General features: G+C 62.8%; 1 protein-coding gene and 1 non-coding gene across 3 annotated transcripts in view; both read right to left on the minus strand.

The window, feature by feature from the left end:
- Positions 1-1,040: 1,040 nt before the first annotated feature.
- Positions 1,041-16,650, minus strand: part of TBC1D2B (TBC1 domain family member 2B) — a 30,517-nt gene continuing 14,907 nt past the window's right edge. Inside the window, exons 4-13 of one of the 2 annotated variants that reach the window (XM_070402934.1) lie at positions 16,107-16,264; positions 13,986-14,239; positions 11,694-12,092; positions 10,858-10,968; positions 8,915-9,108; positions 7,498-7,992; positions 5,855-5,972; positions 4,894-5,079; positions 3,329-3,450; positions 1,041-2,911 (exon numbers count right to left, since the gene is read on the minus strand). In XM_070402934.1, coding sequence (XP_070259035.1) covers positions 2,719-2,911; positions 3,329-3,450; positions 4,894-5,079; positions 5,855-5,972; positions 7,498-7,992; positions 8,915-9,108; positions 10,858-10,968; positions 11,694-12,092; positions 13,986-14,239; positions 16,107-16,264 — 2,230 coding nt within the window. In that variant the 3' untranslated portion in view covers positions 1,041-2,718. The remainder of the gene's footprint in view (positions 2,912-3,328; positions 3,451-4,893; positions 5,080-5,854; positions 5,973-7,497; positions 7,993-8,914; positions 9,109-10,857; positions 10,969-11,693; positions 12,093-13,985; positions 14,240-16,106; positions 16,265-16,650) is intronic. The other variant, XR_011469898.1, reaches the window with a different exon arrangement.
- On the minus strand, positions 13,020-13,082 carry LOC139001188 (U7 small nuclear RNA). The gene has a single exon (XR_011469900.1). It is a non-coding gene; the product is annotated as a U7 small nuclear RNA (small nuclear RNA).

Genomic DNA, 16,650 nt, shown 5'->3' on the forward strand with positions numbered 1-16,650 from the left:
CACATGCGTGTGCCCCTGCTCTGCCTCTCAGCTCAGCTCACGCGTGTGCCCTGCTCTGCCTCTCAGCTCAGCTCACGCGTGTGCCCTGCTCTGCCTCTCAGCTCAGCACACGCGTGTGCAGGCCTTTACAAAACGTTTGGGGCCTCTTCCCCCTCCCCACGTGGGAGTCTGTGCTTGTTTCTCAATACATTTCCACCTTTGCTATAAAAAATTTAAAAAATATATTTTTATTGATTTCAGAGAGGAAGGGAGAGGGAGAGACAGAGAGAGACACATCCATGGATGAGAGAGAATCACGGACCAGCTGCCTCCTGCACGCCCCACACTGGGGATGGAGCCTGCAACCCGGGCGTGTGCCCTGACCGGGAATCGAACCCGGACCTCCTGGTTCCTAGGTGGGCGCTCAACCCCTGAGCCTCTCCAGCTTCCACACCGTGTGCTGTCCAGGCACCTGGCCAGGGAGCAGGGGCCTGGGCTGGGGGCTCCCAACCCACAGAGGAGCGGGGGAGGGGGGGTGTCCCAGCCCCAGCTCAGCCCCTGCGGGTGCTGGGGGACCGCGGGGAACCCCCCAGGCTGCGGCATCAGCGCCCCCCTTCACCTGTCCCCTACCCCCCGACGATGAAAAAAAAGTGGGTCTTCCATCACTCTTGTGTTTTTTCCGATGGTGGGGGGTGGGGGTGGGGGGGGGGTGACGTCCCGGGTCAGCTGGGCCTGAGCTGTCCTCCCGGGCTGCAGGCAAACAGCCCGTGACTCAGGCAGGGCCTGGCGCCCACGGGGAGGCGGGGGTGCCTGCCACCCACTTGGGGGGCCGCCCAACTCCCGGCTGAAGCCTGGGCCCCTGCCCTCGTCCGCAGCTCGGTGGCTCACGGCGCCTCGCAGGGACTGCCCGCCCCCCCCCCCCCCCCCCCCCCCCCCCCCCGCCAAAGAGCGAGCTCAGGGCAGGGACCCCGAAACACCCGCTGCAGGCCCCCACGCCCCCCCCTCCCCGCCCCGGGGGCTCAGCCCCGTACAAGGGACCGTCACTGGATGTCATGTCAGAATGTTATACAAATTCGTTTATTTTTCCTTTTAATATGACAACCCATGCAAAGTCGGACGTGAAGGTGGCCATGGCGGCTGCGGGGACACAAAGGCCAGGCCGTGGGCAGCGCCTCCGGGTCCCCCAGTGCCAGCCCCCCGCATGCCCAGGGGCCCCCCGCACGCCCGGGGCGGGGAATTGTGCAACGAGACAAACACGTCGTCACCAAGAACACGGACGGCCACTGCCCGGGGCACTTCCTATGTCGATACCGAGCAATTGGAACCAGAACCGCCCCGGTCTTGGCGGCCAAGGGGGCAGGTGGGCGGCACCCGGGGGTGAAGGTCGCCAGGGTCGGGGGCTGGAGGTCAGAGGCGGGCCCCGAGGCTCGGGGTCCCACACCCTCGGGGTCGGTTTGTATACAAAATAGATGCGCGATCTGGAAAAAACCTCGATAAAAACAGGCTATAAAAATAGAAACTGTAGTGAAACGTACAAAAGTATGAACAGGCTCCACCCCAGGAGCGCAGAGGCCGCCAGGGGGGCCGGCGTCCCCGCGGCTGATGGGGGCCAGCGGCCAGTGGGGCCGGACCCCGGATCCTGGGGGCACGAGTCCGCGCCGCGGGGTCCCCGGTCTGGGGTCAGGGCCGCCCCCCTTCCCCGGGGAGACCCTCCTGGAAGCTCGCGCCCTTCCCACCGCGGGGCGCCCACGCCCCTGCCTGGCCCCTGAGCGCCCAGGTCCTTCCCGAACGGACCGAAGGAGCCGATTCCCACGGCGGCCAGGCCCAGCCCGGGGGTGGGGGTGAGGGGGCGCTCAGGGAGCAGGGAGGCCCCCACAGGCCCCGCCTCGCAGGGCAGCTCCCGGGGAAGCCGGGCCTCGAACCCCTGTTCCCAGCGGCGCACGTGGGACCCCGAAGGGAGGCGAAGGCGTGGGGTGACCGGAGAGCCGCTCCCTCCGCGCAGTGAGGCCCGGCCTGGCGATGGCTGCGGGGGGCGGGGGGCCGGGAAGGGGGTGACCCTCCCACACGCCCCCCAACCAGAGCGAAGGCGCCTTCAAACCGCCCCAGCCGCCGCGAACCGCCGGGAACAGGGTCGCCATGGCCCGCGCTCCCCTCCGTCTGCTCAGCGAGCGGTGCACGGAGACCCGGCCGCCTTCCCCGTGCAAACGCCGCCCCCGGGGCTCGGGGTGCCCAGGGGCCCCCCCCCGTAGAGCGCCCGCGCCCCCGGACCGCGGCTGCGGGGTGGCCTGCCCTGCAGGACGGGGGCCAGTCCCCCCGGAATCCCGTCCCCTCTGAGTCACGGCTGAAATGCCCGGAGCGGCCTCAGGACTCGGGGCGCCTGCCGACACCGGGGAGGAGTCGGGGTGCGCGGGGTGATGCAGAGGGGCCCCCAGGCCGCTGCTGAGCCTCGGGCCACGGAGGCGGCCACGCTCCGGCCTCGGGGGGGGGTCTGTGAGCCCCGCGCCCCGCACGGGAGGCGCCCCCCCGCCCCGGGCGTTCTCGGGGCGCAGACCCCACACGCTGACCGCGCTGTAAACAGGCCCCTGCGAGGAGCGGACGGACCGGTAGGCCCGGCCGTGCACCCGTCGGTCGGTCGGTCGGGCCGGCCGGGACGGTGGGGCCCGAGCGCGCGGCGGGAGAGGCTGTAAACAGGCGCCGGCGTGGCCGTGGCCGTGGCCGTGGCCGTGGCCGTGGCCGCGCTCAGGTGTCCTCCTCGTCGCTGACCAGCGCGCCCTTGTCGGGGCTGGCGTCGCGCTCGCGCAGGAAGTCCTGGCGGATGGCCTCCAGCTCCGTCAGCTCCAGCCGCACCTTCTCCAGGTGGAAGGCCCGCCGGTTGCGGATCTGGCGCAGGGGGAACGGGTTCAGGTCCCCGAAGGCGATGCCGATGAGCTTCCTGGGGGGACACAGGCTGGGCGTCGGCGGGGCGGCCTGGGGCTGGGCCGCCGGAGGCGGGGCCTGGGCGGAGGCTGCAGGGCTGTGACCCCGCTCTGCGCCCCATCTGTCCCCGCACACGGACACCGCCCCGCCCGCTCTGTTCCATGTCTGTTCCCGCTCCTGAGCTCCCCCTCCGTCACAGCCCCCCCCCAGCCCCCCAAGTTCTGCAAAAACCAGGCTGCTCCTCTGTCACCCTGGATGCGGGCTCCCCCCCCCCCCCGCGTGGAGGCCGGGACAGGTTGTGGGACGGAGGGAGGAGGGTGGATACAGCATCTTCCCCGGCGGCTCCTGGGGGCCTGCGCCCCGGACGGGAGGCCAGGCGGCGCTCTGAGCGGGGGGGGGGGGGGGGGGGGGGCGGGCGGCTCCCCGGACTCACCGGGCGTCCAGGACCGTGCGGGTGAAGGAGCGGAGGTACTTGAAGACGGACATGGAGTCCTGCAGCTTCAGGATCTCCTCCTCCTTGTACTTGAAAAGCGCGAGGGCGAAACGGAAGATGACCTGCGGGAGGGCGGGGTCTGTACGCAGAGCAGCGTGGGGCTCAGGGGGGGGACGGGCTCTGGGGGGGTGCAGGCTGTGGGGCGGGGCGCGGCAGGTTTGGGGGGGTGCGCAGGCTCCTGGGGGGACAGGCTCCGGGGGGTGCAGGCTGCGGGGCGGGGGAGGAGGGACAGCAGGTTTGGGGGGGGCAGGCTCCAGGGCAGACAGGCTCCTGGGCCCGGGGCAGCCACCCACCGGGGAGTGTTCCCACCAGGAGGGGGGCCCCTTTTTTTTCTTTTTTAAATTTCTCATTGGAGCCCTGGCCGGTGTGGCTCAGTGGGTAGAGCGTTGGCCTGTGGAATAAAGGGTCCCAGGTTCCATTCCGGCCAAGGGCACAGGCCCGGGTTGCGGGCACATCCCCAGTGGGGGGCGTGCAGGAGGCGGCCGATCCGTGATGCTCTCATCATGGATGTTTCTCTCTCCCTCTCTGAAGTCAATAAAAAACATTTAAAAAAGAGAGAGACCGGGAGTCGGGGGCGGAGCCCTCCCCCAACCACACACCTCACTCCTCTGCCCGCCTCGCCCGCACCCCTTCAGTCACATCCTCTCAGCTGAACCATTTGAGCGGATTATCGTGGACTCACCTAAAACCCGACTTTTTATACACATTCCACAGCCCGGCTGGGAGCCTGTGGGCTTGAGGCTCTGAGGTTGACCCCGCGTTTGCCCCTGACCCTCCGCGGAGCGACCTCTGGGCTCTACCTTCCCATCCACACAAGGGGCGCCACACCGCCCCGGACAGAGGGCGAGGCCCAGCCTCAGAGGCACCAAGGCCCCTGCAGGGCTGAGTGTCCATGTTTCTGACGAGCGAGCAAATGACGGCCTTGTCCTGCGACCCCAGGCCGCCTCCAGGGGCACGCCAGCCGCCGGGATGGCTCTGGCCCAGGTGAGCCGGCCACTGCTGCGGCCACTGCCCACACGCCCCGCAGGCACCCCTCCCACTGCCCACACGCCCCGCGGGCACCCCTCCCACTGCCCACACGCCCCGCAGGCACCCCTCCCACTGCCCACACGCCCCCGCGGGCACCCCGCCCCCCACTGCCCACACGCCCCGCGGGCACCCACCCACTGCCCACACGCCCCGTGGGCACCCCCCCACTGCCCACACGCCCCGCGGGCACCCCGCCCCCACTGCCCACACGCCCCGCGGGCACCCCCCCACTGCCCACACGCCCCGCGGGCACCCCCCCCACTGCCCACACGCCCCCGCGGGCACCCCCCCACTGCCCCACACGCCCCGCGGGCACCCCGCCCCCACTGCCCACACGCCCCGCGGGCACCCCCCCCACTGCCCACACGCCCCGCGGGCACCCCGCCCCCCACTGCCCACACGCCCCCGCGGGCACCCCCCCACTGCCCACACGCCCCCGCGGGCACCCGCCCACTGCCCACCGCCCGCAGCCCCACCTTGGGCCCCTCGTACAGGAAGGAGTCCCAGATCTTGAAGAGGACGTCGCTGACCACGCTGTCCACGAACACGACCAGGAACCAGTTGAAGGTGATGAGCGTGTAGTCCACCTTGTGCTGCTCCAGGTGCGCGTGCAGCCGCGGCAGCTTCTCGCCCATCAGGTCCCGGAACACCCGCTGGTCCACCTGCGGCAGAGGCCGAGAGTGGGGGTGGGGGTGGGGGTGGGGGGGCCCACCGTGCCGACCCTGCCCCGGAGCGACGGGGCGGGGCCCCGGGCAGACGGTAGGGGCCACGGAGCTCCCTCTCCGCAGGCCTGAGGCCACTCCCTGCTCCACAGGCCCCGTGAACGCAGGACAGTCGGCTGCCCAACCTCATGTGGATATGGGGGCCCTGCTCACGGGGCCACACACACGACCCCACCAAGGAGCGTGCAGGCCTCAGCACGTCCACACTAGGGATCCCTGGGTTATAGGCGGGCCGACGGCCCGGCAGTGCCCCGAGCCCACCATGGTCTCTGCTGCCCACAGAGTGGGACACACACCGCCTGTCCCGGAGACGCGCCCCCTCTGACGGGACCCGGGCTAGCACGCACCCCGGCCTGGCCACAACTTCCTGAGAACCGCACGGCAGTCAGGGGCCTCCCACCCCCGCCTTCCTGATGTCCTGGCCTGGGGTCCTCCCCATGGTCCCTCCCAGGTGCCCCTCGGAGAAGCTGAGCGGGCACAAGGGCTCCCTATGGCCAGGACCCTGCTCGGCCCACCCGGCGGCCTGGCCGAGGGCACAGGGGGCTGAGCTGGGACGCGAACAGCAGGCCTCCGGCCGGGCCAGGCGCTGAGGGAGCCGGCCCCTATCCCAGGGCCTCCCCCCTCGCCCCGGGGGCCCCCCACTGGGGCTGCATTTGGGGTGCATGGCTGCTCCGCAGCCCCCGCGCTGCTGGGAGGCGCAGTGTGTGGGTCGCACCTGGGAGCCCAGGAGCGTCTTGGTGTAGTAGTCTCGCGGCATGAACACCTCCACGATGGCGACCAGGCACCAGAAGGCGTCCTCCTGCTCCAGGTACAGCAGGGCCACGGCCACCAGCCTGCGGGCACCCGGGGGGCAGGTGAGCGCTGGCCGGCCCCCACCCCCGCTGTCCCTGCCGCCCGCGGCCGAGGCTCATTCTTTGAGCAACAGCCAGGCGTTTCGTCAAGTTCCAGAGGCAAAAAGCTGCACTTCCTTCGTTTGTCGCTGTGTTTTAATATATTTCTTTTTAAAAAATGTTGTTTATTGCCCGGCCGGCCTGGCTCAGTGGTTGAGCATCGACCTAGGAACCAGGAGGTCAGGGTTCGATTCCCGGCCAGGGCACATGCCGGGTTGCGGGCTCCATCCCCAGTGGGGGGTGTGCAGGAGACGGCTGATCGATGACTCTCTCTCATCATTGATGTCTCTGTCTCTCTCTCCCTCTCCCCTTTTTCTCTCTGAAATCAATAAAAGTATATTTTTAAAAAATAAAATATTTTTATTGATTTTTTTGAGAGAGAGAGAGAGGAAGGGAAAAGTAAAGAGAAAGAAACCTTGCCCTGGCCGGCTTGGCTCAGTGCATAGAGCGTCAGCCTGCGGACTGAAGGGTCCCGGGTTCGATTCCAGCCAAGGGCACATGCCTGGGTTGCGGGCTCGATCCCCGGTGTGGGGGGTGTGCAGGAGGCAGCCGATCAATGATTCTCTCTTATCATTGATGTTTCTCTCTCTCCTTCTCCCTTTCTCTCTGAAATCAATAAAGAAATATATTTAAAAATAAAAATAAATATAAAAAAAAAAAAGAGAAAGAAACATCAATGAGAGAGAGAGAAACATTGGTAGGTTGCCTCCCATATGTACCCGCAAGCTGGGTACGTGCCCTGACGGGAAACAAACCAGTGACCGACTGGTGCACAGCATGGCGCTCAACCAGCCAATACAGAGGAAAAAAGAGGGAGAGAGAGAGAGAAACATCCATGATGAGAGAGAACCATGGATCGGCTGCCTCCTGCACGCCCCACACTGGGATGAAGCCCGCAACCCAGGCATGTGCCCTGACCAGGAATCGAACCTGAAACCCTCCAGTCTGCAGGCCGATGCTCTATCCACTGAGCCACACCAGTTGGGAGATATATCTCTACCTATATATATATAGATATAGATATAGATATATATATTAGAGGTCCAGTGCATGAAATTCGTGCATAGGGGGAGGGTCCCTCTGCCCAGCCTGCACCCTCTCCAATCCAGGACCCCTCGGGGGATGTCCTACTGCCGGTTTAGGCCCGATCCTGGGCCTAAACCGGCAGTCGGACATCCCTCTCGCAATCCGGAACCGCTTGCTCCTAACTGTTCACCTGCCTGTCTACCTGATCGCCCCCTACCTGCCCCCCTGCCAGCCTGATCGCCCCCTACCTGCCTCTGCCTTGGCCCCCGCCACCGTGGCTTTGTCCGGAAGGACGTCCGGAACATGTCCGGTCTAATGAGCATATTACCCTGTAATTAGTATAGATCTTAACTGGCTCCTTTTGGCTGAGCAGCAGGGCGCTGGGGGCAGAGCCTGAGGCCGCAGACGGCCCTGCGTGCGGACGGCCCCGGGGCGCACCCACCTGTTCAGGCCCTGGCAGTAGCCAATGTCGGGGTTGCGCCAGGAGAAGGCCAGCAGCACGTTGCGCAGCTGCTGGATGCCCTCGGAGGCGGGGCCGGCGTAGTGCCTGTTGTTGGGCAGCGTGCGCAGCAGGTCCAGCTCGATCTGCTGGGAGGCGGGGCTCTGCTTCTCCAGCGCCGCCCGCAGCAGGGCCGCGAAGTAGCCGGGGGCCGCGGCCTCGCGGAGCTTGCGCGTGTGCAGGTCCACGCACCAGCGCCACACCTTGGACCGGTGCTCGTGCGGGATGCCCGCCCGGATCAGGCTCTTCAGCTCCGGCGAGCGCGCCATCTCCCGCGTCATCGTGCCCGCCAGGTAGTTCTCCCACTTGACGCCCGTGGACACCTCCTGGTTCTCGGCCAGGGACAGGCTCCGCAGGTCCAGCGCCCGGACCTTGGCCACCAGCCGCTCCTCCTCGTCGTCCTCGGGGACCGTCCTGAACCCGTAGATGTCGTACTCGCTGCGGAGGGAGCGCGAGGCGACAGTGAGCGGCGTGGTCTCGGCAAAGAGGCCAGACGGGGCCCGGCCGGTGTGGCTCAGTGGATAGAGCGTCGGCCTGCGGACCCAAGGGTCCCGGGTTCGATTCCGGTCAAGGCCACGTACCTCAGTTGCAGGCTCCTCCCCAGCCTCCGGGGTGCATGCAGGAGGCAACCCATCGATGTGTCTCTCTCACATCAATGTTTCTCTCTGTCTCCCCATCTCTTTTACTTTCTCTAAAAATCAATGGAACCCTGACCAGTTTGGCTCAGTGGATGGAGCGTCGGCCTGTGGACTGAGGGGTCCCAGGTTCGATTCCAGTCAAGGGCATGGACCTGGGTTGCGGGCACATCCCCAGTGGGGGGTGTGCAGGAGGCAGCTGATCGATGCTTCTCTCTCATCGATGTTTCTAACTCTCTATCCCCCTCCCTTCCTCTCTGTAAAAAATCAATAAAATATATTTTTAGAAAATAAATAAAAATCAATGGAAAAACATTCTCGGATGAGGATTTAAAAAAAGGCTTCCCTTCCCTGGTCCACAAAGGGAAGCTGGGCGTGCGTACAGGTGCGCCTGGCCCTCGGAGACAAAAGCAGGCATTTCCACCGAGCGAGGAACCAACTTCTCCGGCTCTGCAGGCGCGTGACCATGTGCGAGGGCGGCCACAGGGCACCGCACGGAGGCCCTCACCCTGTGCCGAGCGTGTAAACGCACACAAGCGCCTGGGATAGGCGAGTGGGCAGAGCTCAGGCCATGCCTTCCCTGAGGCCGGGAGCGATGAGGCTGCGGACGCTCTGAGGTCAGGACGGGCTCGGCTCGCGCAGCCGATGAGAGGCAGGGTCCCGGGAAGCCCGTGAATCTGCTGCTGTCCTCCCCCCTGCCCCCCCCAAGCCGCGGGTCCCCTTACCTGACGAGACGCGGCTTCACCAGCGCCTGCTCGGGCTGCTCCGGGCCCTCGACCTGCAGCGCGTCGGCCAGCAGCTGGGCGATGACCTCGCGGGCGGGCCCCTGCTCCTCCGCGCACACGGGCGCCTGCATCTCTTGCAGGAGGATCAGGTACTTGCTCTCCACCTGGCACAGTTTGGCCTCCAGGCTCGCGTACTGCGGGGGGAGAGGGCGGTCGCCACACGGAAGGGACAGGGGACGGGAGGGCGGGCTTGGGCTCGGCGGCGACCGGGAATGCCAGGCCCCGGGAAGTGAGCCGGAGACGCGGGCCGGCGGCGAGACACTGATTTATGCCCCGGGCACCTGTCCTGGGCGCCCGGCCGGCCACGGCTCCCTGCCTCCCGGGGCTGGCACGGGAGACGTCTGGATGCCACACAGTGTTGGTGCCGACGGGCGCGAGCGGCACAGGGAACCAGGCCGCATGCCGTGGCAGAGGCCACGCCCGGTGCCAGTTGGCACACGGACCACGCACGGCCTCCCCATGTGCCATCGACACATTCTGAGGACAATGACCCGGGACCGGCTCCCAGCGGCCACCTTGTCAGGGAAATCAAATACACCCCCGGCCCAGCCAGCGTGGCTCAGTGGCTGAGCATCCACCTATGAGCCAGGAGGTCACTGGTTCGATTCCTGACTCCTGGTCAGGGCACAGGCTCAGGTTGTGGGCTCCATCCCCAGTGTGGGGCGTGCAGGAGGCAGCCGGTCCATGATTCTCTCTCATCATGGATGTTTCTCTTTCTCTCTCCCTCTACCTTCTACTCTGAAATCAATAAAAATATATTTTAAAAAAATGCAAATGACCCTGCCCAGGCTGGTGGCTCAGTGGTTAGAGCGGCAGCCCCAGCAGCGAGGGGTCGTGGACCAGATTCCCGAGGGCACGTACCTGGTCGCAGGTCCCTTCCCTGGCCCCGGCCGGGGCCTGTGTGGGAGGCAGCCCGTCGATGTGTCTCTCTCACATCGATGCTCCTCTCTCTCTCTCTCTCTCTCTCTCTCTCTCTCTCCCTCCCTCCCTCCCTCCCTCCCCCCCTCTCCCTGAACTACCAGGAAGTGAGCCGGAGACACTAAAAAAAATGCCCCTGCCATTCTCTCTAAAAGAAAGCAAAGGGGAAAACATCCTCAGGTGAGGACTTAAAGAAAAAAGCAAATAGCTTTAATTTGGGGCTCGGAATTGCAGTTACCTGGTCTGCAATCTCTACCGCCGGCCTCACCCCGCACAGCGAGGCAGCATGCGGCGTTGGCACCCTGTGGATTTTAACTACATTTTGGTGCCAGTGACCACGTCCCTCCAGCCTGCCCCCTGAACTGGTTTCCCAATGAGTCCATTTCTTTCTTTCTTTTTTTTTTTTTTTTTTTTTTTTTTTATAAAGGCAGTTCTTTTTTTTTTTTTTTTTTTTAATATATTTTATTGATTTTTTACAGAGAGGAAGGGAGAGAGACAGAGAGTTAGAAACATCGATGAGAGAGAAACATCGATCAGCTGCCTCCTGCACATCTCCTACCGGGGATGTGCCCGCAACCCAGGTACATGCCCTTGACCAGAATCGAACCTGGGACCTTTCAGTCCGCAGGCCGATGCTCTATCCACTGAGCCAAACCGGTTTCGGCTCTTTCTTTCTTTTTAAATATATTTTTATTGATCTCAGGGAGGAAGGGAGCGGGAGAGAGAGACATCAATGATGAGAGAGAATCACGGATCGGCTGCCTCCTGCACGCCCCCCACTGGGGATCGAGCCCACAACTCGAGCATGTGCCCTTGACCAGGAATCGAACCTGGGACCCTTCAGTCCGCAGGCTGACGCTCTACCCACTGAGCCACACCAGCCAGGGCCAAACGAGTCCATTCCCGAATGGCTTCCAAGCTGCACCCCCCACCAGGTGAGGGGAGCCCCCCCCACCCGAACCCACCTTGGCCATCAGGTCCCGCTCCCTCCTCTCCGCATTTCTCCGCAGCGCCGAGAGCTCCAAGATTTCCTTATTGAGAAATTTGTTCTGGGTCTTGTACCCCTGCAGGTTGTCCTGTTCGAAAAGGAAAAGCAAAAAAAACAAGAAACACATCAATTCACGTTGGTTGAATGTGGCGAATTGTTCCATGCCGTGAATATATTTTTCAAATCTTATTTTTTCAAAGTATATTTGCACTGATTTCAGAGAGGAAGGGAGAGGAGAGAGAAAGAGAGAGAGAAACATCAAGATGAGAGAGAATCACGGATCGGCCGCCTCCTGCACGCCCCACGCTGGGGATGGAGCCCGCAACCCGGGCCTGTGCCCTGACTGGGAAATGCACCGTGACCTCCTGGTTCGTAGGTCGATGCTCAGCCACGGAGCCACGCCGGCCGGGCTGTACCATTACTGTTTTGCTGCCTTACCCAACAGCCCTGCCACGTTAGAGCGAGTCCTGAGGAACTGAAAGCTGATGACCAGGCATTTTTGGGTTAATCTCGGCCCCCCTCCCCCTCCCCCGGGCAGCGAAGGCAGGCAGGGCCCAGGGCGCTGAGGATGGAGATGGGGAAGGAGTTTATGTCACGGTGGTGACTGTCCTGAACCGGCCGCAGAGGGGGCACCGCGCAGCCTCCGTAGGTGCCCTGGGAGGGTGACGGCCTCAGGTGCATAAGCCAGGCCCCTCGGCCTGGAAGCCGGCAGGGGAGGGAGCCGAAAGGGCCGGAGCAACGGCAGCCTCGCTGAGCCAGGAGCCCTCGAGGACATCGCCGCACAGAGACCGGAAGGGGCTGGGGACTCCTCACCTTGAGCCTGTCCAGCTCCTGCTGGTCCCTGCTGGCGGAGCCGGCGGCGGCGGGGGAGCCGGGCGCCGGGGTGGGGGAGGCGGCGCGGCCCTCGCCCTCGCTGAGCTGCCGCGACAGCTTGATGATGACCTCGTCCTTGGCCTGGATGGTCTCCATGAGCATGCCCAGCTGCTCGCTGAGCTCGCCCACCTTGGCCTTCAGCGTGCGCACCTCCTGCTGCAGGCTCTCCTTCTCCAGGCCCAGCCGGTCCAGCTGGCGGGCCAGGCCCAGGATCTGGTCGTCCTTCTGGTGCAGCAGCGCCAGCGTGTCCTGGGGGACCCCGTCGCACAGCCGGCTGCTGGCGAAGTACTTGTCGTACTGCGAGGAGCGTACCGTCTGCTGCAGCAGCCGCACCAGCTCCTGCAGCCCCGGGGGGGGGGGGGGGGGGGGACAGCAGACACATGACACGTCCACGCGAAGCCACGCGGGAAGGTGGGGAGATGCGGAAACCTGACCTGACTGGGGACATTTTTTTTTAAAATCCTCACCCGAGAAAAATGATCGCCTGAGGATACTTGTCCATTGATTTTTTTTTTTATTATTTTTTACTGGAGGCCCAGTGCATGAAATTCATGCATGAAGGGGAGTGTCCCTCAGCCCGGCCTGCACCCTCTCCAATCCAGGACCCCTCGGGGGATGTCCGACTGCCAGTTTAGGCCCCATAAACCTGCAGTCGGACATCCCTCTCGCAATCCGGGACTGCCGGTTCCTAACTGCTCACCTGCCTGCCTGCCTGGCCTGATCACCCCTAACCGCCTCTGCCTGCCGGCCTGATCACCCCCTAACTGCTTCCCTGCCAGCCTGATCATCCCCTAACTGCCTCTGCCTGCCGGCCTGATTGCCCCTAACTGCTCCCCTGCTGGCCTGACTGCCCCTAACCGCCTCTGCCTGCCGGCCTGATCACCCCCTAACTGCTCCCCTGCTGGCCTGATCGCCCCTAACTGGCTCTGCCTTGGCCCCCACCACCGTAGCTTTGTCCGGAAGACATTCAGAAGACGTCAGTCTAATTGGCATATTACCCTTTTATTAATATAGTTTTTCGCCGTAACCGGTTTGGCTCAGTGGATAGAGCGTCGGCCTGCGGACCGAAGGGTCCCAGGTTCGATTCCGGTCAAGGGCATGTACCTTGGTTGCGGGCACATCTCCAGTAGGGAGTGTGAAGGAAGCAGCTGATCGATGTTTCTCTCTCATCAATGTTTCTAACTATCTCTCTCCCTTCCTCTCTGTAAAAAATCAATAAAAAAATAAAAAACATATATACATATATATATTAATATAGATTTTTTTTAGGGCCTTCCGGTAAAAGCCGGAAGACCTGCCAGACAAATTCGAAAAGAGCTGTAAGCAGCTGCACTGATTTTGAGAGAGAGTGGAAGCGAGAGGGAGAGACGGAGAGACACATCGATGGGCTGCCACCAGGGCCGGGGCCGGCGAGGAGCCTGCAGCCGAGGTCCGTGCCCTTGACGGAATCGAACCCGGGACCCTTCGGTCTGCAGGCCGACGCTCTATCCACTGAGCCACACTGGCCAGGGTCCTGGAAACATTTTAATACCGAACTTCCTCTTGAAGGACCTCAAAAATACAGAGGAGATAAAACCGCCTCCATAAAGACAATCACAGGAAACAGGAAGCCACGGCACACACGCCGTGACCAGCGGCGGTTCCGGCGAGCGCGCACGGCCGTGCGAAAGCCAGGAGTCTGACACTGAGTCACACTGGCCGGCTGGGCAATTAGGGTCATTATGGGCCTGATTAGAAGAAGGAAAATGCTGTTGAATAGGATGTGGAAAGCCCTTTAAAAAAATATATATGTATAAATATACTTTTATTGATTTCAGAGAGGAAGGGAGAGGGAGAGAGAGAGAGAAGCATCCATGATGAGAGAGAATCACGGATCGGCTGCCTCCTGCACGCCCCCCACTGGGGATGGAGCCCGCCACCCGGGCCTGTGCCCCGACCGGGAATCGGACCCTGACCTCCTGGTTCCTAGGTTGACACTCAACCCCTGAGCCACGCCGGCCGGGCAGGACTTGAAAAGTCTTTTAACTGCTCAGGACTCTTCGATCCTGAGGGGCAGACACCCCTCCCCTGAGCCCCCAGGGTCTGCTCTCTCCCTGGAAACTCACGCGTGTCTGAACCGGGCCGGGCCCAGGGCTGGGCCTCAGGCCACGGTCTTGGCAGCACCGACCTCGAAGGCCCAGCCTGCGATGTGGCCCCAGAACCAGGGGGAGGAGGAGGAGGAGGGTGAGTTACCTTCTGGCTGGACAGGTCCTTGCGCAGGCGCTCCAGCTCCTCCTGCTGGCTCTGCACCTGCCGCTGCACGTCCGGGTCCGGGTCCGAGGCCCGGCTGGCGCCCCCGGCACCCCCTGGCGCCCCCGGCGTGCCCTCAGGGGCGGGGTCCCCGCTGCTGTGGCGGCTCTTGTACGACCCGATCATGTCCTTCAGAGGGCGCCTGCCTTTGTAGGGAACGCGGCCCAGATCGAAGAGGAAGCCTGAGCCGGTGCCTCCTGCAGGGACAGAGGACAGAGCGTGTGTGGAGGCTCCGGGAACCCGGCCTCCGCTGTCACTCGCCCTCCGAGGAGCCCCCCCCCCGCCTCCCCAGCTGCCTCTGCCCGGCTGGCCAGGCCCGAGTCCCGCGGAGTCCGCCGGACGCTTCCTGACAAGGCCGCGCCCCGTGGCCTCGCGAAGGGATTACACTCTGGCCCGATTGCTCAACCTCCGCCGGGAGCCAATGAAGCAACGGCCCACGGGGACGCACGGCCGAGCGGCTCTCGGGAAAACAAGTTCAGTTTCCAGAATCTCTTTTCTGAAGCTCAGAGCCTCCCCTCTGTGTCCATGTAACTGTTCCCCATCTCGGGCCCTTTGAGGACCAAGGAGAACAGAGACACAGGCCGGGGGAGCATGGGGGGGTGGGTGTCTCCAGGGCCCCGGCACCCTGCGGACACGGGGTCCCTCCCCCAGGGCACCCCCTGGAGCCAGATGGCAGGTTCCCAGGGCAGGACTCAGCCGTCCTAGGGACCCTTCGCTAACTTGCCCTCCGTCAAAAAGATACAAAAAACTCCAAGTGTATGTAAATGTTATAAACACACGTCTTATCTTTTTATTTAAAAAAAACATTTTTATTGATGTCAGAGAGGAAGGGAGAGGGAGGGAGAGAAACATCCATGATGAGAAAGCATCATGGATCAGCTGCCTCCTGCACGCCCCACACTGGGGATGGAGCCCACAACCCGGGGACATGCCCTGACCAGGAATCGAACCCGGGACCCTTCAGTCCGCAGGCCGACGCTCTATCCACTGAGATTGGTATTTAAGGATACCGAGGGACCCAGATACATTTTAGTGCAGACGGATTCAAATATGTATTTGAGATATAAAGGGAGACACGGGGAGTCAGCGCTATACAGATCTCATTCACATAAAGTTAGGGGACAGGCAAGACGAACCTGTGCTGTGAGTGCGGGGCCGTGGCCTCCTGGTCTGAAAGGCCCAGGGAGGCAGCCATCGAAGGGACAATGGGGAAATGAGACAATGTTCAAGAGTTACTCTCACTGTCCTCAGGTTTAACAATGAAGCTGTAATTGACATTTTTTTTAGGAGTCCAGCTGGTGTGGCTCAGTGGTTGAGCGTTGACCTATGAACCAGGAGGTCAGGGTTCGATTCCCGGTCAGGGCACAAGCCCAGGTTGCAGGCTCGATCCCCAGTGTGGGGCGTGCAGGAAGCAGCCAACCAGTGATTCTCCCATCATTGATGTTTCTCTCTCCCCCTCTCCCTTCCTCTCTGAGATCAATACAAATATTAAAGAAAGAAAGAAAGAAAGAAAGAAAGAAGATGCCCTGGCTGGTGTGGCTCAGTGGATAGAGCGTCAGCCTGCAGAATGAAGGGTCCCGGGCACATGTCCAGGTTGTGGGTTCAATCCCCAGTAGGGGGCGTGCAGGAGGCAGCCGATCAGTGATTCTCCCATCATTGATGTTTCTCTCTCTCCCTCTCCCTTCCTCTCTGACATCAATAAAAATATTTTTTTAAAAATAAAAAAGAAACAGCCCTAACCGGTGTGGCTCAGTGGATAGAGTGTCAGCCTGCGGATTGAAAGGTCCTGGGTTCGATTCCGGTCAAGGGCATGTGCCTTGGTTGCGAGCACATCCCCAGTGGGGGGTGTGCAGGAGGCAGCTGATCGATGCTTCTCTCTCATCGATGTTTCTAACTCTCCATCCCTCTCCCTTCTTCTCAGTAAAAAGTCAATAAACTATATTTAAAAATAAACAAGAAATAAAGAGAATGCAGGCTCCCTGCTCAGCAGGCTCCCCACCCTGTGGCCGGCAGGCGGGGGCAGAGAGCGAGGGACCGGACCGCGGAGCCCGCCCGTGCCTGTACCTCTGCTTCCCTCCGGCGCCGGCCTCCGCCTCTCCTCCTGCGCCGACTCCTCCAGGTCCTTGGGGCTGGGGTCCAGGAGCTCCCACTCCTCGTGGGTGTAGAACACGCTCTTCCGACTGTCGTGGCCCCTTCCCGGGCGGAAGGAAGACATCGAGTTTCTACGGGGGAAACGAAACGTGTTATTTAGAGAAAAGACACCGGCACGCACACCGTCATCTCACACGCCCGGGGCTGGAGGATCTGATGAGATGCAAGTCGTGCTGTTGCCATGGAGACACCAGCCACAGGCAGGTGAGACGAAGGTGTCTACCCGAAACCCAGCCTTTCCCCACGCGTCCTCCCACGTGTGCACAAGGCGCGCGAGCGAGAACTATCATTTCGGCGCTATTCACATTAGCAAAAACGGTATGATCCGGCCCGGCCGGCGTGGCTCAGCGTTTGAGCGTCGACCTAGGAACCAGGAGGTCAGGGTTCAATTCCCGGTCAAGGGCACAGGCCGGGTTGCAGGATCGATCCCCAGTGTGGGGTGTGCAGGAGGCAGCCG

The sequence above is a fragment of the Myotis yumanensis genome, unplaced genomic scaffold (genome assembly GCF_028538775.1).
Source record: "Myotis yumanensis isolate MYYU_CA2020_CCGP unplaced genomic scaffold, mMyoYum1.0.hap1 SCAF_128, whole genome shotgun sequence".
Lineage (NCBI taxonomy): Eukaryota > Metazoa > Chordata > Mammalia > Chiroptera > Vespertilionidae > Myotis > Myotis yumanensis.